Below are 21,565 nucleotides of genomic sequence, written 5' to 3' on the forward strand. Positions count from 1 at the left end.
GTGTGTGTGTGCCAGGTACACAGATTGCCCCCCCCCCCCCCCCCCCCCCCCCCCCATTGTCTTTTTGAAGTATAAGTTGTGTGACCCTGGCCCAACCTGAGAGTGCCTCTAATTTAAATTAGTTGATTTTTATCAGAAACAATATATCAGAAACAACACTATTCGGCTATTCATGTATTTTTTATTTGGACACACGTATTGCACTCATGTATTTATTTATTTTGCAAAACTATTTCCCCTGAAATCCGCCAAAGACATCGCGGCGACCTTCTTCATTCGCTCACGTATAATCAAACCATGTCTTTACTGTCAGAAATGCAGTCGATAAAAGCTGGCGCAGTGATGAGTTTTATTTCACAGGATGAGCTTACACAGAAAAAACAATGCATGTATAAGCTATGGTGACTTATGATCCAAAGCGATAGCGGCAAACATTTAGCCTTTTATCTAAAAACACAAATCAGCCGGTCTGCTAATTTTGGGTGGCCGCCATCTGTGTTTCCTCACATCTCCCATTCAGTTCTGTTTAGAGAAAATACAAAGTTGATCATTCAAATTGCCAACAGTTTTAGTCACAAAACAGCGGTTGAACACAGGGCGAATTAGATTATTAAACAAGCCATGTCTCAATAACTACTTGAAATTCAAGGTTCCATTACAAACATTTGGTTACCGGCACGTTTTTATTTTATTTTATTTTTTACCCATCATTTTGTTAACGTTAGCGCAAGGTTTTTTGCACACAAATAGGCCTATATATACACGTATGTATGAATTAGTTACACATAAAGGACTTTTGTTAAGATTTTTACTGGCGTAACTAAATGTATTACATGACACACCCCAGCATCAGCCCCTCCATCAGGAAGTAGACCAATAGGGGAGGAGCATAGTAGCAGCGCTGTGATCGCACCCAAAACACATCACACATCAGTCAGCCGAGCACGGGTTTGGACGAAACTTCATGGATCTACATTGTCCGTAAGGATTTTTTCACCATAACAGAACTGCACGTACCATGATTTTGATAGCAGGAGCAAGATTCTAGTAGCAGCACAAGGTTTTTCTTTATTTTTTTCTGCAATATAGGTCACCATTGCAATTGCTCTGGCTAGTCTGAGGACATTTCAGGGCAATTTGTGAGTGAGTTCGGAGAGATGAGTGAAATGTGTTAAGTGGTACGATCTTCTTTTGCAAAAATGTTTCAGTAAGTCAAACCAATCAAAGACACTGAATTTGCGGTAAACGTTTGCAAGCATCCCGATTATGGATACAACTTACAAACCATGAATTAGGAATGCTAAATGTTATCACAAACCAGGTAATTGGCTTATTCAACCTTTTCAAATACCATACACACATTACCTCAACATATAATATGCATTATTTCAAGTTGTGCCAATATTCTGCAAAACATAAATAATACTATTGTTTACATTCTAATTTGTTTTACACATTTTTTGTAAATCAACTGTTTTACAGGATCATTAGAACTTGGTGTTATGATCCATCTACAAGTAATATGTAACAAAGATGTTTTATATGCCCAAAGTGAATTATTTCTACGATTTTTCGTTTAAAATCTTCAAGGCCTGCCAAAATTGCTTTACTTCTCTTCACAAAGTCTAAACAGAGTAGAAAACCACCAGTTAGGCTGCCACAGTAAGTCTGTATTCAGACTACAGTGACTTTTTTCTAGTTAGTACCACACATTGCAGCAATCACAGCCAGAGACCTCCTTCATCTGATAACAATTCAGTGTTTTCATGCACTTCCAGGTTGCTTCTGTTTAGAAACAATGCAAAGTTGAACATTCAAAGTGCCAATAGTTTTTATCATAAAATAGCTACAGAAGCTGGGCCGGATTTCCTTATGAAATAAGATGTGTTTAAATGAAGTACTACAGAAATTGAGATTCCTTTAGAAACTTTTGGCTACAGGCATGTGCTCTTTACCCCATCAGTCTGTTTACATTAGCACACTTTTTGGTGAGGATTGCTTGTTTTTGCATACAACTCAATCAATGTATGATTCAGATTTGAAACTCAGAGACTGAATTTGTGGTAAACTTTTGCATGCATGCCAAGTATGGATATTGCCAACAACCATTGCATTAGGAATGTAACATTTTACAGAAAACCAGAAAATTGGTTTCTTCATCCTTTTCAAAACCATGCACACATTACTTCCAACTGTCTGAAACACAAGACAAGCAAGCAACTTTTAGTTAAACTTTTGTGTTTCAGACAGTTGTATTTTTGAGTAGATACTTTCTTTTAAGAATACAATAGTAGTTAAAAAAAAAAAACACTGATGACCTCTATGTCAAAAAAGAGAAAACATTATGACAATAAGAATGAAGCACTGCTAAGTGATAATTGAGCTGACTTTTGGTTTGTTATCATTTTTAACCACATGACAATTTTATTGCTTGTGTGTAATCATGTCTCTACTTATGAGGTTTTTCTTAAGTAGTGGATCGTCACCACCGGGGGAGGACCGGGTGATACACTAATAATCAATCTAAAGATCTGCATAATGTTCTTTTATCTGTACTTTCTTTTATGTACTCTAAATGCAAAAAATTTACCTCTGAAGTTCTTAAAAAATGTCCCTGGCTGAGTTTTCTACATATCAGCATGGTTGTGTGTGTGTATGTGTGTATGTGTGTGTGTGTGTTACACCTAAAATTCTGCCATGTTGAAGTCAGTCTCAAAAGAGAGCCCCATTTTCTGTCAGAGCAAGTTAAGTTTTGACTGATCACATGATGTTGTTAAGATAGATTTGGGCTCCTCAGCCATGACTACCGCATGAAACACCTCCTGCCGCATGGAGTCAGTCCTCCCTGGTTGGTCTGAATTAACAAACCCCTGATAATAAATGGCTGGTTAAAGTGGAATGGGAGGGGGTGGGGGGGGGGGTGCTCATTCCTTCCTCACAGGTGGTATTAACACTTGGAGATGGGGGTTTTACAGCAAACAGTTGAGATGTTGCCCGTATATGCCGATTCTGAGACAATGGCATGCTTTGCCTAGTAGTCGGATGTAATAAAGATTTCACCTTTGAAGTAAAATAACTTTAATTCTAGAAACTGTGTATATGGAAATCGCGGACCAGCTGATTGTCCAAACCTGGAACGCGCTTCCCATCATACACACACTGCAGCGTGTGAGTGTTGCTGTACTGACAATGTTTGGCTCTACGTATGCGTGTGAGCAGTCGTTTTCACATCTAAAAAACATTAAGACCAACCTACGATCACGTTTAACAGATGGAAGTCTCAACACCTGCATGAAACCTCACCACGTATCAACTACAAAGCCATCAGCAAAACCATTAGTCGCATTATTGGCAAGAAGTTTTTTATTCATCATTAGTTAGCAACAGCTTAACAACGTTATTAAAAAAGAATTCCGAGACCTATTATACTTTAAAAGGGTTGGTCATATTGCAGGGTTGCATTGCGCGTGAGACACACGACCGTTTTCACACGCTCTCACGCCACACTTCCGATTTCTCACAATTTCTTTTTTCTTACCTCTGATCCACATATATGAGTCAATGAGTTCGCTCTGGCGCCAACCACTGGCGATCAATCGATCACGATATAATACTTAATTTGTGTCCATTTTACACCCCCACAACTTACGTTGTATGGCTCTCATGGAATTACATTTTTAAATATGTGGCGTTCATGGCTTTCTCGGTCAAAAAGGTTCCCGACCCCTGCTATACATATACTATAGATATGCATACAAACTATACATACATTTAGGTAGAAGAAACACATACATGTTTGTGTGTGTGTGTGTGTGTGTGTGTGTGTGTGTGGTAGTGTATGTACTCAAACTATGACAACATATACTAATACATTAACATACATAAGCATACATAGAAACTATACATACATATAAGTATAAAGGTGTGTTTGTGTGTGTCTCACAAAAAAGAAGGCAAATATCAGTTTGTATGAGCATGTGTTAGTCACTGAGATATGGGTGGGTATGGCTAGGGAAGTGTCATTGTGAATGCTATAGGAAGGCCTGCTTGTGCCTGTGCCTGTATAATAGACACAGAGTGATCTAGGTAGCCAGAGCAATGTTTACTTAGGGCACAGAGATGGGAGGGGGAATGTGGGTGAGAGAGTGAGAGAGACTGAGAGTGTGTGAAGTTTCAGCCTGCGTGCGTGTGAGAGGGAGAAGGTGACAGTGGCACTTTAACATGCATTTTTATTAGTGGTGGGCCGTTAACGGCGTTAACGGCGGTCGTTAATTTTATACTCTTATCGGGCGATATAAAAATTATCGCCGGTAATCTATTCTTAAAGTTGGGTTGGGAACTGGGTCAAAATGGGTAAGCAAACTATGATGACTTTCAACTTGATAGTTTAGCTCGGCTATATTCCTAACCAAATTGCACAGTAGGGGCGAGAACGAGTTTTTAAACCTGTGAATTACAAATCGTTTGTGTTTACATGGATGCAGACACGAAGTTGCCAGGTTTGCTTAAGGGAAAATTCATTTTTAGGAACGTAAAGTGTTACCGGAGCGGAGCTCGGAGTGGTCGTTTTCTGCATGGTCCTAGCGCTAGATTCGTCGCTATTTAAATATTTCTTTTTAACCATTAAAACTACAGAGGACCAAAACTGACTTTTGAAAATGACGTCCGTGAGGTTAAATGTACTAAATGTTGGCTTACATTTCAAATATCATGTTTAGCTGAATAAACATGTTATTTAATGTACAGTATGTAGGCTTCCAAATTCATGTTTAACTGAATAAACCGTTGAACACGAGTAGCCTACATTTTATTGAGCATGTTTTTTTTTCTTCAAGTATCAAAGTAGAACAGCTTCCTCAAACAGTCATTAGCCGGGTTTTCATCCAAACCTTTCGAAAAAATAATGCGCAATTTCCAAGTTTCGGCAAAAAAAAATGCGAATTAAGCCTTGTTTCCATTCATTACAGTTATGCGAATAAACTTTAGATCACGTGAGAGGACGCCAAACAATAGTGGTTTTTACATCCATCTGGCAGTTATGCATTTTTGCACGTTGAGGTTTTGAAACATTTTTTTATTTTTCTTTTCTATACATGGAGAAGTTAAATTCAATTTTTGCTCTCTCCAGAACTGTTTTTGTATGCATTTGCCATCTTTACATCGCGATCATGTACAGAACCACATGACTTGAGGCATGATACGTCATGGTTTATGCGAAAAACCCTTTTCTATCCAGTTTTTCCAAATTTTGGCGATGCGACAGTCTAACTTTTCCACCTCCTCCTACCGTAAAAATCTTTTTGCGATATTTGGGCCTTTTTTTCGAATTTTGGACTTTTTTCATCCAGCTTTTTTCATGCGCATTTTCAAAATGCGCAAAAACTCGGTGGATGGAAAACCCTCTGATGCATTTTGGAAACAGGAGATGAGCCCCTGGTCTAATGCACCCTCTGTATTAAGAAACCCGTATCTCAAAAACTGACTTTTAGTCATTACTTGGGTAGCACGCATATGAGCCATTTTAATATAGATCTAGATTAATTTCAAGATTTCAGTGAGATTAATCTAGATTAAAAAAATTAATCTATGCCCACCCCTAATTTTTATGCATTGTATATAATATTGCACTGTATAGCCATACAATAACCGATTTGGATGAAACTTGGCAAATTTGTTCAGGATGAGATTGTCAATGGGCTTGTACATTTTGGTCAGAATTAGATAAAATATAAAAGAGCTTCAAGAATATGAATATTATATGTATCGATGCTGTCCATTAAAAAAATATTTAGCAGGTATAAGTGTCCTAAAATCCAAAATCTTTGGATTGTTTTTTAATTTCACACTCTGTAGAGTATTATAAGACTTTGCTTGACATGATAGTATGAAAATCCTAGGAGCAGTATGAAAAGTGATGATTTCAAACTATTATTAACTGTAAATAAACGGTGTATTTTTAAATAGGACATGTAATGGGAAAGTTGTTCGAACTACTGCAAGCAATCAAAAGAGTCCAATTGCATGTTCCCAAGTGGAATTATGTAGGGGATATACTTGCTTTTTTTGCAATAGCGCCCCCCAGTGGCCAATCGACACCCGGCTGGATTATGTCATAGGGGGCGTGCACTTGTCCACACCCAAGAGGTTTCGTGCAGATCGACCAATGGTAAGCCTGTCAAACGCGTGCCGATCACTGATTGGCCGATTACGTCAGCCATTTTGTAAGTCTGCTTTAGGACCTGGTTCCCATAGGCCCATAGATGATGTCTGCCAAGTTTCATGTGGATCAGCCAATCTGAGGGCATGGGGCAAATTTTTGCACGTTATAGCGCCCCCTAGCAGGTGAGGTATGGCAACCTCTGCGAGCTGCCTCAGACCCTTAGAGGGAAGCTGTCTGTGAAGTGCCATCTCATTGCAAGCAAGTTTTCTTCAGTTAGAGCTTCATATGCGCAAAAATTACTATTGAGTTTACACCCCCTCATTTGATTGGCTTATACTGACTAGGTCAGGGGTCGGCAACCCACGGCGGCGAGCTTGAAGACGTCTCTCGCCAGAAAGCTCAACTTGGCCAAAGCCACAAATGGAGCGAAATTGAAAGCCTCCCAACATCCGAGAAACTTGTCTATGACACATGGATGCTCTTCCTGACAATTATTGGAACACGAAGACATATGCATTTGGGGTATTATCCATCTTTGGATCAACATACCTGTGCGAACAGATATTTTCAAACATGAACTACATCAAATCAAAATATCGCACCCGCCTCACAGATGAGAGTTTGCAATCCTGCGTCAAGATTAAAGTTACATCTTACATGCCCGATGTTGAGAAGCTGACCAGTGATGTCCGAAAACAGAAGTCACATTAAACGGGTTGTTTAGTGCCCAAATAAGGGGCATGTTATGCACGTTCCATTTTGTTGTTTTGTCGAATCGTAAAAATAAAAATAACATCAAAAATCAAATTTATTTATCAGGGTTGCCAACTCTCACGCATTGAGCGTGAGACACACGCATTTGACTGTCTTCACACGCTCACAAGCCACACATCCGATTTCTCACGCCGAAGAAAATCTAGTTTATTTACCTCTAATCCACATATATGATTCAATGAGTTACTAGTTCGCTCTGGCGCCAACCACTGGATATCGATCGATCGCGATATAATACTTAATTTATGTCCATTATACACCCCGCCCGGTAACAATTTACGTTCGCCACCCCCTCCAGGTTCAAATCTCACTCCAAGTGATCTTGAAAAGTTGGCAACCCTGATTTATTGAATTTCCTTAATTTCATCAAATCAATGAAACATAATTCATTTATTGTAATGAAGTTAAACTTGAGGCGGCATCCTACAACAGAGCAGTCACGTGGTGCGTCGTTCTCTACAGAACACACTGCAGGGAGAATAAACATTTAATCATAAATGCTCATTACGTATTTGTAGCTAACTTAGTCATTTTGATGGTAGGCTAATATAGATACATACAGCATGTGTTGCCTTCATTATAAGGCTTATATAAGGCTTTTAATTTTTTGCGGCTCCAGACATATTTGTTTTTTGTTTTTTTGGTCCAATATGGCTCCTTCAACATTTTGGGTTGCCGACCCCTGGACTAGGTAGTGAAGAAATTAGCATTTTTTTTTAGCTGGATACATTTTAAAGTTCAGACTCTTCTGAATGTTTTGATACCACATATGTGCATGTGTGTAAAAAATCCAGGGACTAGTTTGCGCTCAAAGATGTGCGCGATTTTGCACATTATGCAAATTACCTCGAAATCTAAGTGGGCGGAGCTAAAGGGTCCTTGAGGCTTTTTTGTTTGGTTTGAAGGAATCCATCAGAAGGGGAATTTTGTGTCTAGGACCTGCGGTGTAGGACATATGGACCAAAACGCAAAATTCTGCGCTATAGCGCCACCATCAGGCCAATGTGGGTCATTGTCTGGGTTTCCCTCATTGCACCTCTGGTGCACCTGTCTGCCAAGTTTGGTGTTTCTGGGCCTTACGGTCTAGGCTGCAGTATGCGTTTTACAGCCTGAAAAATAATAATAATAAGAAGAAGAAGAAGAAAAACTCGAGCAATTACAATATGGTTCCCACACTAAGTGTGTGAACCCTAACAAGATCTATGTGTGATGACCAGTAAAGATTATACTGAAAACAAGGACTACAAACACCTGAGGAACTGGGGAATGAAACCAGGTGCAGGTGAAAACACTAATGAGGAGGCGGGTGACAGGGATGGGGCTTGAAGACAGACACAACAAGGAAATTCAAAATAAAAGCACACATAAAAGGAAAATCAAGAAGTAAAGTCAAAACAGAAGACAAGAGGTGACATGTGACACGTCATGGAGTGGGTGATCATGACAGATGTTTAGTCTGACAGTACAGAGACGGTCCTGACAGTGTGAATGTAAAATCTACTGAACACTCACCACTGTAAACTCATGTATGAATTCAGTGTATCTTCGTCTAGTCTGCATTCAGGGAGAGATGGTTGTCATGACAACATGTCTGGTCCAACCAGTTTGATGATACTGGTGTTATACTGGGAGGACACACAGTCATGTGTGAAGAGTGTATACAGCATTCTGGGTATTCCTGTGTTCACAGTCCTGTGGGTCCCTGTGTTTACACTCTGTGTGCTGGATGTTCACTGTCAGCTCTACTTGCCTGGGGTGAGAGAGAGAGAGAGAGAGAGAGAAAGAGAGAGAGTATGACAGGGGGAGAGACAGATAGAGGGACAGATAGGGAAGGTAGAAGAGAGACAGAAAGAACAAGAGAGATAGAGAGAAGAAGGAAAAAGGGAAAGGATGGAGATAAAGAGGGAAAGAACAAGAGGGGAAGGAAAAGAGGTAGAGATGGAGAGAGCGGGAGAGAAAGATGAAAGGAGGGAGGAGGGGAAAGGGAGAAAGGGATGAAGAGAGAATATGAGAGATGAAAATAGGGAGAATGAATGAAAGAATTAGAATGTTTAAACACTCTGTGTGTGTGTGTGTGTGTGTGTGTGTGTGTGTGTGTGTGTGTGTGTGTGTGTGTGTGTGTGGGTGTGTGTGTGTGTGTGTGTGTGTGTGTGTGTGTGTGTGTTTTAGGGTGGATCATACAGGGACGATGAGAATCAAACCAGGACTAAGAAAATGTGAGTTCACTATTTCAGTATAATGAACACACACACACACACACACACACAAACCGTAGTTGTGTTGTGTGTTCTCTCCTCTAATGTCTGTTCTTGTGTGCAGATGCGTGCGAGTTCACACTGGACCCAAACACAGCACACAAACATCTCTCTCTGTCTGAGGGGAACAGGAAGGTGACGTGGGGGGAGCAGCAGACGTATCCTGATCATCCAGATAGATTTGATTACTGGGACCAGGTGCTGAGTAGAGAGAGTGTGTGTGGAGAGAGTGTGTGTGGACGCTGTTACTGGGAGGCTGAGTGGAGTGGAGACGATGTTGAAATAGCAGTGACATATAAAGGAATCAGCAGGAAAGGAGACAGTTATGACTGTTTCTTTGGATACAATATAAAGTCCTGGCGTCTTTACTGCTCTAATAACAGGTACGCTGTCTGTCACAATAAGAAGGAAACTGTCATCTCTGTCCCCTCCATCTCCAACAGAGTAGGAGTGTATGTGGACTGGCCCGCCGGCACTCTGTCCTTCTACAGCGTCTCCTCTGACACACACACACTCACACACTTACACACATTCAACTCCACATTCACTCAGCCCCTCTATGCAGGGTTTGGGTTTTGGAGTTACAAATCCTCAGTGTGTGTGTGTGAACTAGAATAACTTCCTGTGTCCTGCAGGAACACCTGAGTCTCCATGGTAACACTCCTCTACACACACAACTGGACATGATGACTGATCCAGTGAACATCATAACACACACATGCCTGATCAGACTAACACAACACACACACACACACACACACACACACACACACACACACACACACACACACACACACACACACACTTCCCCCTCTCTCCTACACACACACACTCCCCCTCTCTCCAACACACACACACACCCCACTCACATACACACACACACACACACACTCCCCCGTTCTCCTAAACACACACACACCCCACTCACACACACACACTCTCCCCCCTCTCACCTACACACACACACTCCCTCCTCTCTCCAACACACACACACTCCCCCTCTCTCCCACACACACACACACAGTTTTAGAGCATTTACAATATACTGTACACACTTTTACAACTTTTTTCTGTCTTCCACTCTCTATTTTAGAAACACACACACACACACATATATACACACACACACATACTGTCTTTCAGACAGTATAACACTTAAATTTTCTTAGTTTCTTTCACTTCTCTCTCCCCTAGAGTGTTAGGTTTGATACTTATGGTTGTGAGATGTATTGATCTTCTGTTTAAGACGGTGTATCCTGATCACCATCAGCTGACACTCTCAGTCTCTTCTCTTAAGAGTGATGATGTATTTGTGTTTATCTGACACTCTCAGTCTCTTCTCTTAAGAGTGATGATGTATTTGTGTTTATCTGACACTCTCAGTCTCTTCTCATAAGAGTGATGATGTATTTGTGTTTATCTGACACCCTCAGTCTCTTCTTTTAAGAGTGATGTATTTGTGTTTATACGACACCCTCAGTCTCTTCTCTTAAGAGTGATGATGTATTTGTGTTTATCTGACACCCTCAGTCTCTTCTCTTAAGAGTGATGATGTATTTGTGTTTATCTGACACCCTCAGTCTCTTCTCTTAAGAGTGATGATGTATTTGTGTTTATCTGACACCCTCAGTTTCTTCTCTTAAGAGTGATGTATTTGTGTTTATCTGACACCCTCAGTCTCTTCTCTTAAGAGTGATGATGTATTTGTGTTTATTTGACACCTTCAGTCTCTTCTCTTAAGAGTGATGATGTATTTGTGTTTATCTGACACCCTCAGTCTCTTCTCTTAAGAGTGATGATGTATTTGTGTTTATCTGACACTCTCAGTCTCTTCTCATAAGAGTGATGATGTAATTGTGTTTAACTGACACCCTCAGTCTCTTCTCTTAAGAGTGATGATGTATTTGTGTTTATCTGACACCCTCAGTCTCTTCTCTTAAGAGTGATGATGTATTTGTGTTTATTTGACACCCTCAGTCTCTTCTCTTAAGAGTGATGATGTATTTGTGTTTATCTGACACTCTCAGTCTCTTCTCTTAAGAGTGATGATGTATTTGTGTTTATCTGACACCCTCAGTTTCTTCTCTTAAGAGTGATGATGTATTTGTGTTTATCTGACACCATCATTCTCTTCTCTTAAGAGTGATGATGTATTTGTGTTTATCTGACACCCTCAGTCTCTTCTCTTAAGAGTGATGTATTTGTGTTCATCTTCCACTCAGTCTCTTCTCTTAAGAGTGATGATGTATTTGTGTTTATCTGACACTCTCAGTCTCTTCTATTAAGAATGATGATGTATTTGTGTTTATCTGACACTCTCAGTCTCTTCTCTTAAGAGTGATGATGTATTTGTGTTTATCTGACACCCTCAGTCTCTTCTCTTAAGAGTGATGATGTATTTGTGTTTATCTGACACCCTCAGTCTCTTCTATTAAGAATGATGATGTATTTGTGTTTATCTGACACCCTCAGTCTCTTCTCTTAAGAGTGATGATGTATTTGTGTTTATCTGACACTCTCAGTCTCTTCTCTTAAGAGTGATGATGTATTTGTGTTTATCTGACACCCTCAGTTTCTTCTCTTAAGAGTGATGATGTATTTGTGTTTATCTGACACCATCATTCTCTTCTCTTAAGAGTGATGATGTATTTGTGTTTATCTGACACCCTCAGTCTCTTCTCTTAAGAGTGATGTATTTGTGTTCATCTTCCACTCAGTCTCTTCTCTTAAGAGTGATGATGTATTTGTGTTTATCTGACACTCTCAGTCTCTTCTATTAAGAATGATGATGTATTTGTGTTTATCTGACACCCTCAGTCTCTTCTCTTAAGAGTGATGATGTATTTGTGTTTATCTGACACCCTCAGTCTATTCTCTTAAGAGTGATGATGTATTTGTGTTTATCTGACACCCTCAGTCTCTTCTATTAAGAATGATGATGTATTTGTGTTTATCTGACACCCTCAGTCTCTTCTCTTAAGAGTGATGATGTATTTGTGTTTATCTGACACCCTCAGTCTATTCTCTTAAGAGTGATGATGTATTTGTGTTTATCTGACACCCTCAGTCTATTCTCTTAAGAGTGATGATGTATTTGTGTTTATCTGACACCCTCAGTCTCTCCTCTTAATAGTGATGATGTATTTGTGTTTATCTGACACCCTCAGTCTCCTCTCTTAAGAGTGATGATGTATTTGTGTTTATCTGACACCCTCAGTCTCCTCTCTTAAGAGTGATGATGTATTTGTGTTTGACACCCTCAGTCTCTTCTCTTAAGAGTGATGATGTATTTGTGTTTATCTGACACCCTCAGTCTCTTCTCTTAAGAGTGATGATGTATTTGTGTTTATCTGATCCTCTTTATAAACAATAAATCTTTGGATTGTGTTGTGTGAACTCTGAAAGGTTTTTAATTCTGTGTGTCTAATATGTAGTGATACACATGTAGACGCTGTACACAGTAAAGATGTTTCATGTAAGATCATCAGAATAACCCAGTACAGTACTGAATATTATACAGTGTATTATAAAGTATTAAATATAATCACAATGTAGTACTGAGTATTATACAGTGTATTATAGAGTATTAAATATGATCTGTCACGCGCTTGAAGGAGGAGACACGACGAGCGACGTGCGGTGCACATGAAACTTTAATACCAAAAACACAGACGTGAGCTCCGTGCGGAGGATGAGCACAGGACTGCTGACACTCACACAGACACGAAACTTTAGACAAAGACGAGCACAAGACACTGCGCGAACGCACATTAAATAGGTGAATAATGCTGACCCGCGTGATCACGAGACAAGGCACAGGTGCAACTACGAACACGCTTACAGACAACCCACTCCCACGGAACTACATACATGGACATAACGACACGCAGACAACGTAGCGGCACGCCCACAGGGAAGGGTCCGGAGCTGTCACCGTGACATGATCACAGTGCAGTACTGAGTATTATACAGTGTATGAATTATAATCACACAGTACAGTACTGATTATTATACAGTGTATTTTAGAGTATTAAATATGACCCCACACAGTGCAGTACTGATTATTACACAGTGTATTAAATATGATCACAGAGGGTTTAAGGGTCTTTCTGTCTTCAGTGAGGTTTAATCAAACAGGAACAGAACAGTTTAATAAATCTACATGAAGTGTGAGACTTATAGTTAAAACAGTTAAAAACACAAACTGACACACTTGATGCTACTTAGACGTGTGATGATGCTGCAGACCAGTGGAACTTTCATTTTCAAACTGTCAGGAATGCCACCTGATCTTCCTTAATCAACCTCACCTGCCCCTCATTACCACGCCCCCTTCAGTCTTACTTAAGCACTTCACCAGCACATCTCAGTTGTGAAGTAATGCCGACTCATGCCGCGTACCAAGCCTTTCTATTACCTGTCTGCTCTCCTGTGTTCCGACCCTCGCTTACGTCCCCGACCTTGTCTCCTGCCTAGTCCCTCTGTACCTCCTGACTTCTGCTCCCCCAGTATGACCCTGGACCGTCCTGACCACGCCAAGAAAACGCTGTTACTACTGATCCTAGTACTCGTGATTCACCTGCCATTGTTTGTACCAGCGTCTCATTTCAATAAAAGCGGTGTTCTTCCGCATTTGGATCCCTCTTTGTCTGTTCAATACGTTACACAAACATCTGATTATTCAGTACAACATCTGTGTTACATCTGGTTGTTGTGTGTAAAATGGATTTTGAGGTTCTCTGCTTTTAATGACATTGGGATGGACCTCAAAAACACACATTTAAATTTTAAATGAAAGTCAAATATTGTCAAACAAATACAAACATATCAATTAAAACTGGATCAGTTAATACTTTAATAGTTTTTTACCTTTTACATTTGCAGAATTTGGGCGACTTCACTCTGTAGTCTTAACTGAGCTGTATATAATTTATATAAGTTTACATGTCTAAGTGTCATTTAATCTCTTGATAATTTGGTGAAGTGATGTTCCAGCGCCCCCTACTGACGAGCTGCCACTGCCTGCTTAGATCAGAGACTGTATATATAAGAGAATTCATAATTCAAAGAAATTCATAACACTCAAATTATTCATAATTCATAATTCAGTGTCCTCTCTAAGTCAGGATTCTGTGCGGGCCAGTCAAGTTCATCCACACCAGACTCTGCCAATTGTCTAAAATGTCTTGGTATGCTGAAGCATTCAGAGTTCATTCCATCCATATTTTAGTTCCTGAAAAACAACCCCACACCATAATCCCCCCTCCACCAAACTTTACACTTGGCACAATGGAGTCAGACAAGTACCATTCTCCTGGCAACCGCTAAACCCAGACTGGTCCATCAGATTGTTGGATGGAGAAGCGCGATTCGTCACTCCAGAGAATGCACCTCCACTGCTCTAGAGTCCAGTGGCAGCGTGCTTTACACCACTGCATCCAACACTTTGCATTGCACTTGGTGATGTATGGCTTGGATACAGCTGCTCGACCATGGAAACCCATTCCATGAAGTTCTCTGTTCACTGTTCTTGATCTAATCTGAAGGCCACGTGAAATTTGGATGTCTGTAGTGATTGACTGCAGAAAGTTGGCGACTTTTTCAGACTATTTTTTCCCTGTGTTTGCTCAATAAAAGTAACATTTACTTTGTTTTCAATGTTTTTTTTTCTTTTAGTGTTTCTGAAAGCCAACAAGTTGCACTTTGGAATGACCTTATTATCGCAACATGTTTTTGATCTGAGTTTGTTCTACAGAATAAAATGTCTGAATGGGTGTTCATCCCAGACTGGTGATTCAATACTTTTTGTTTTGTTGTAGTTGTAGTCTTGATTTAGAAATGTACTTTCTCACATGGATCTCTATGGAGTCTCCATGTGCCTGTCCACCATGTGGGATCAGGGAGAAATTGGGTAAACACTAGAATGATATATATGTCTCCTATCTTATCCGTGATCGGTGGAATTGATGATGTTACCAGTCTCCTTATGTTACAACCATACCCGGTCTCCCCTAATACATTTAATTCCTAATAATATTTAGGAACAAGGAGATTTCATGACTGGATTTGTTGCACAGGTGGATAGATCACAGTTCCATGCTGGAATTCACGGAGCTGCTGAGAGCGACCCATTCTTTCACAAACGTTTGTAAAAACAGTCTGCATGTCTAGGTGCTTAATTTTATACACCTGTGGCCATAGAAGTGATTGGAACATCTGATTACGATAATTTGTGTGGGTGAGCGAATACTTTTGTCAATATAGTGTGTGTATGTGTTACTTTATGATGATTACACTGCAGTAGTGATACTCTGTGTTTGGTGACTATCTGTAGATGGATGAGTTGGACGAGTCTCAGCTGAGGAAAGAGGTGGACAGTCGCAAAATGCAGCTGCAGATTGCAAGAGAAAAATGCTGCGTATCCGTCCCAGAGTGAGTGCAAAACACACCATTGCTTAAAAGAACGTATTAAAACATTTCAAATTGAGAAAGTTGATTTCACAGTATTGAAAATCAAATCAAATCAAATCAAAGTTTATTTGTATAGCGCTTTTCACAACACATGTTGTCACAAAGCGCCTTACAGGATTTAAAAGGTTAACAATACTATGGGTCCAGAACGCTAATGAGCAAGCCAAAGGCGACAGTGGCAAGGAAAAACTCCCTATGATGGTGGGGATTAGGAAGAAACCTCGGGAGAACCAAGACTCAAAAGGGAACCCATCCTCCATTGGGCGGCCCGTTAACACACAAATTACACAAAATACAGACAAATACACAAGTCACACACAAATCACACAATCAGACTAAGTAAAGGTAAAAATGAAAGTTCTGGGTTTTGATATTGTCACTGTAAATGTCTGTTGATGAACGCCAGGCTTTCATTCCATGTCGGAGCAGCGATGCTGGTATTGTAGGCTCCGACTGCAATGTTACTCTCCAGGTGAACCTCGGAGAAAAGATACGAGATGTAGTAACTATGTAACAGATTAATCAAAGGCCAAACTAAACAGATGAGTCTTTAATCGAGTTTTAAACAATGAGACTGTGTCTGAGTCCCGAATAGAGGCAGGAAGATTATTCCACAATTGTGGAGCTTTAAAAGAAAAGGCTCTTCCACCTGCTGTGATCTTTTTGATCCTAGGAACAGTTAATAACCCTGCGTCCCGAGAGCGAAGTGAACGCGCTGGGTTATATTGTTCAATAAGTTCACTAAGATAGTCTGGAGCTAAGCCATGCAGCGTTTTATATGTTAATAAAAGTATTTTATAGTCAATACGGAATCTAATTGGCAGCCAGTGTAATGACGATAGTACGGGACTAATGTGATCAAACTTTTTAGTTTTTGTTAAAACTCGTGCTGCTGCGTTCTGAACCAGCTGGAGTTTGTTTATCGATTTACCAGAACATCCAGCTAGGAGACTGTTGCAATAATCTAAACGAGAGGATATGAATGCATGGATTAGTTTTTCTGCATCACTAATATTTAATATGTTTCTAATTTTGGCAATGTTGCGCAAGTGAAAGAACGCTACCCTAGTTATATTATTAATATGTGTATTGAACGAGAGATCTGGGTCTATTGTGATGCCCAAGTTCTTTACCTCTGCGCTGGGGGTTATAGTAAAAGAATGTAGATTCAATGCTACATTATGTATCTTGTCTCTCGCAGCCCTAGACCCAACTATTATTAATTCTGTTTTATCGGGATTTAGTGCTAGAAAGTTACACGCCATCCAATGTTTTATCTCTTCTACACATTTCTCAATCTTACTGTTTGCGCCTAAATCATCGGGTTTTGCCGATAAATATAGCTGAGTGTCGTCTGCGTAGGAATGGAAACTGATGTCATGCTTATGCATAATCTCGCCTAAGGGTAACATGTACAGTGTGAATAGAAGTGGTCCTAGGACTGTCCCTTGTGGGACACCATATTTAACCTGCATAGATTGAGGTTTTATTATTAACACTTACACATTGGAAGCGGTCAGTTAAATATGATCTAAACCAGGAGAGTGCGACTCCTTTAATACCTACCGTGTTTTCTAGTCTATCCAGCAAAATGTTGTGGTCTACAGTATCAAAAGCTGCACTAAGATCTAACAGTATAAGGAACGAGACAATCCCATTATCGGCCGATATTAGTAGATCATTCACTACCCTGAGTAAAGCTGTTTCAGTGCTGTGGTTTGGTCTAAATCCTGATTGGAACTTTTCATGGATACTATTTGATTGGAGATAGTGGTTTAACTGATTGGAAACTGCTTTTTATAAAGGGGCATATAAAATAAATATATATTTAAAGTAGTGTAGTGTATTTGTGTTTGCATATATACAGTACTGTGCAAATGTTAATAGAGGTATTAATAGAAGTGTTAATCAAAGTGTTCATAGAGGAGTTCATAGAAGTATTAACGGAAGTGTTAATAGTGTAACACGGTGACGTGCTGAAACAGTAATCACCGGAGATTAAGTGAATCCAAGCTGTTTTGAAGCCAAAAGGTGTTCACAAAATCTAGATTTGATTTAGATCTTTTAATTCACTTTGCATTTTGTTGACAAACTTAACACTTCAATCTTAATCACTTCAATCCATACCTGCTTAAACCTTTTGCACAATTCTGTAAATAAGAGCCTTCAATTACTGGGCCATGACACAATTGTTGAGCACATATAGTTTGCACGTACAGTAACGTAACTTGATTTCTCTGGCTCAAGAACAAGGGTGAAAGAACAGATACAGGTGGGGAGTTGGTGATGAATTAGTTTAGACCATAGTACTTTAATATTAAGTAAAGTAAGTAAGTAAAGTTTATTTATATAAACTTTCACAGAACAGAGTCACAAAGTGCTTTACACTGAAGAAAAATAAGTACATAAATTAAAAGTACATAGATAAGTAAGTAAAATTATAAATTATAAATAAAATTATACAGAGTGCATGAACAGGATGTACAAAAATAGCATAATACTATACCAGTGAATTAAATGCCTGCTTAAAAAGGTGCGTCTTAAGTTGTTTTTTAAAAGATTCCACAGATTCAGCTGACCTCAGAGCCAAAGGGAGTGAGTTCCAGAGTTTGGTTGCCATGACCTCAAAGGCCCGATCACCACGTGTTTTAAGCCGGGTGCGTGGAACAATCATGAGGTTGGCTTCAGAAGACCTTAGTACCCTCCGAGGTGCATAGCAGTGAAGGAGGTCATTAAGGTAGCATGGTGCCTGACCCCTTAAGGATTTAAAAGCCAGTAAAAGAATCTTAAAATGAACTCTCTGTTCCACCGGCAGCCAGTGAGGTGCAAATAACAGTGGTGAGGTATGAGAACGTCTCCCAGACTTGGTGAGCAACCTTGCTGCCTCATTTTGAACAGCCTGGAGGCGTCCCCGAGCACAGACACTAATAGATGTAAATAGAGATTTACAGTAGTCAAGTCTCGAGGTAATAAAAGCGTGCACCAGCATCTCCAACTATTCTTATCCACAGAACAAAATTCAGTGACTTGAATCACTCAATTTCACATTTGACTACTGGAACAAAAACAGAAATTTTCTGAAGACTTGAGATGATGTTTGACTAGAAAATCCCACATCCCAGTCAAACCATGTAGAGTGTTTGTCAGGCCATGATAATATAGACAACACAGCTCTAGAAATATAATCTAGAATCTTACTCTAGAATTCGGCTCTAGAAGAATTGGTCTCCTGCCTGTTTCAATTTCTCCTCACGTTTGTAGACTGGTTAAATGGATTGAAGAGAAAATGTCAGATGACCCGTTCCTGAACGCTGAGCTGCTGAAGGACAACCCATGGGTGGAGTCAGGGAAATGCATCATGCTCTAGTAGCAGCCCACACACCATCACCATGACTACAACAGTGGCTCCACTTTTGTGATAGATGTCAGTGCTGTTCTAGCTAGCACGGTTAGTGCTATGTAATTTATTTATTTTTTTATTTAGATGTGCTTAATATTTAATGACTTACTTTTTGTAATTTACTTGAATCCTGTAGTAAATGGTTGATGTTAAAAACTCCACTGTAAGCTATGCCGTTCAGTGTGTCCAAAAAACAGGCAGAAATAAAGAAAAAAACATTTAACAACATTTATTCACAGAGTTTGCTGGAGACTTTGAATAACAATACAGGTTACTGAACACAATTATGGTTTTACATCCATTCATCAAAGTGTCAACACGGCCATGTTGTAATTCTGTCCCCCTCTCTCCTCACAAGGTTTCTTAGAGAGACAGAGTGCTTACAGGAGTTCCCTAATGTACACATTTCTACGCACTGCGTTGGACACGCCCTCGTTGAACCTAAACCACACATCACTGTTTCCTACTGCTTTACCAATCTGCAAAGTCCCACTCGGTTTGCCATCTTCACCTAGAGACACCAGAGAAAGAGCATGTGAGCTGAACACTGCCAAAACAAACCTGTATGATAGAGCAGTCTGACCTCTCAAAGAAGAGGTAACTAAATCTGAACCATGACAACACCTGTATGATAGAGCAGTCTAACCTCTCAAAGAAGAGGTAACTAAATCTGAACCATGACAACACCTGTATGATAGAGCAGGGAGCAGTCAGGCCCTCTAACCTCTCAAAAAAGAGGTGACTAAACTGGGCAGAAAATTATATATAATAAAACATAAGACATCAAATTCTTTGCAAACTTTACATATTCTTGGTTAGTAGAAACCTAATTTTTCTATTTGAGTGGAACTAATCTGCTCCTTTCTGGTGGTATTTCGTAATGAAAAGCTGTTAGCGAAATGACTGGAAATCTGACCAATGATATTTATGATTTTCACTATGGGGGCTGGCCTATAGTAGCTTGGGCCTGCGATTTGCCAGATAACCTCAAATGGACACTTCATTTGAGATCACAGCATAACTAGCTAAAAAGCTTGGCATGTGCAGAAGGGGTTTATCACTTATACAGAACTGGGGTGAGTTTCCCGAAACGTTCTTAGCGCTAAGTACTTTGTAACCTCGTATGAAACGTACGAGGTTACAAAGTACTTAGCGCTAAGAATGTTTCGGGAAACTCACCCCTGTATGGACTGAAACTCACCCCTCAGTGGACTGTGTTGGCAAGAAGTCCACAGCAAGAAGTTTGAAGAAGTTTGGGGGGGGGGGGGTAAAGTACATCAATATACTCCTGAAACAACCTCGAGTTGACGCATTTAATGCTGATACTCCATCAACTCCATTAGTCTCAAGTTATAACTTAGAGTGCAAAGCTCAAATGTTTTTTACGGTAAATGGATGAGGGCAATAAATATAAATATTAGCCAGCAGTTCGAGAAAGGTTTATCCACTAAGCTTTAGTAGTGACAATTTTAAAAGACATCTGATGACCATTTAAAAATGAATCCATATAGAAATGTTTGTAACAGGTAGGGGTTAAGGCTGAACTATGAGATACTGATAAGGATGTTTTATTCAGGCAATATTAGGATTCAACAGGATTTAAGGTAGTATGATAAGGTTTTAAGACGGTATGGTGCAGTAATGTGAGGCACTGGATCGTGAGGCACTGGAATGTAAGGTCTAGAACGTGAGGTCTAGATCGTGAGGGTCTGGAATGTGCGGTCTGGAACGTGAGGTTCTGGAACGTGAGGTTCTGGAACGTGAGGTTCTGGAAGGTGAGGTTCTGGAAGGTGAGGTTCTGGAACGTGGGGTTCTGGAACGTGGGGTTCTGTGCCAGTGTGTCTCTACCTTCTGGTTCCGATTCTGCTGCGCTCGTTCCAACCTCCTCATTCTCTCCAGCTCCATCTCCCTGGCGATCAGCTGCTTCACTTGATAGGTCAGCTGTCGTCGAGGGGGGCAGCCCAGGAAACCTCACCACATCCTCCACATTCCTGCACACACACATTTTTTAAACAACAAAAAAAAACTAATCCTTGATCTATTTATTTGGCCTCAGAACATGCTGAAATCCTTGGTAGTGTTTGTCTTACAACCAATGTGTAAATTGGTCCCCACCCACCCACACAAACACACACACACCCACACACACACCCACACACACACACACACTAACCCACACACACGCACCCTCTCCCAAACACACAGACACACACCCACCCACACACCCACTCACCCACCCACCCACTCACCCTCACACACACACTCACCCACACTCACCCACCCACCCACCCACACACACACACACACACCCATACACACACACACCAAGGTTATAATAGTTTTGGATTTTTCATTATAGTTTAGTTTTTATTTCATTGTGACTTTTTTTTCTAATTGAGTTAGTTTTAATTAGTTTTTAGAGCATGTTTGCTAGTTTTTATTAGTTTTAATTATTTTTTAAAGCTTAGTTTTAGTTTAGTTTTCATTAGTTATAGTATTAGTTTT

The 21,565-nt window shown here is 40.0% G+C and overlaps 2 protein-coding genes across 3 annotated transcripts in view; both read left to right on the forward strand.

Annotated features, from left to right (window-relative positions):
• The window catches only part of LOC143484636 (uncharacterized), a 328,223-nt gene that overhangs the window by 96,683 nt on the left and 209,975 nt on the right, over nt 1-21,565 (forward strand). The window contains exons 13-14 of one of the 2 annotated variants that reach the window (XM_076983472.1): nt 9,104-9,150; nt 9,254-12,585. The exons of the other annotated variant lie outside the window; for it this stretch is intronic. Of the exons in view, the coding sequence (XP_076839587.1) occupies nt 9,104-9,150; nt 9,254-9,807 (601 nt within the window). The 3' untranslated portion in view covers nt 9,808-12,585. Of the gene's footprint in view, nt 1-9,103; nt 9,151-9,253; nt 12,586-21,565 lie in introns of those variants that run through there. 2 annotated transcript variants of the gene reach the window in all.
• Nucleotides 15,524-19,069, forward strand: LOC143484654 (guanine nucleotide-binding protein G(I)/G(S)/G(O) subunit gamma-13-like). The gene is made up of 2 exons (XM_076983508.1): nt 15,524-15,621; nt 18,922-19,069. Exons 1-2 carry the CDS (start codon nt 15,524-15,526, stop codon nt 19,025-19,027), a joined length of 204 nt encoding a protein of 67 aa, XP_076839623.1. The 3' UTR covers nt 19,028-19,069.

Source organism: Brachyhypopomus gauderio, chromosome 20 (genome assembly GCF_052324685.1).
Source record: "Brachyhypopomus gauderio isolate BG-103 chromosome 20, BGAUD_0.2, whole genome shotgun sequence".
NCBI lineage: Eukaryota > Metazoa > Chordata > Actinopteri > Gymnotiformes > Hypopomidae > Brachyhypopomus > Brachyhypopomus gauderio.

What these genes read in the sequence shown, in the direction of transcription:
- LOC143484654 (XM_076983508.1), top strand. Translation starts at nt 15,524, where the DNA reads ATGGATGAGTTGGACGAGTCTCAGCTGAGGAAAGAGGTGGACAGTCGC. An exon ending in TGCTGCGTATCCGTCCCAGA is followed by an intron (nt 15,622 to 18,921) that starts GTGAGTGCAAAA and finishes TCACGTTTGTAG; the next exon opens with ACTGGTTAAATGGATTGAAG.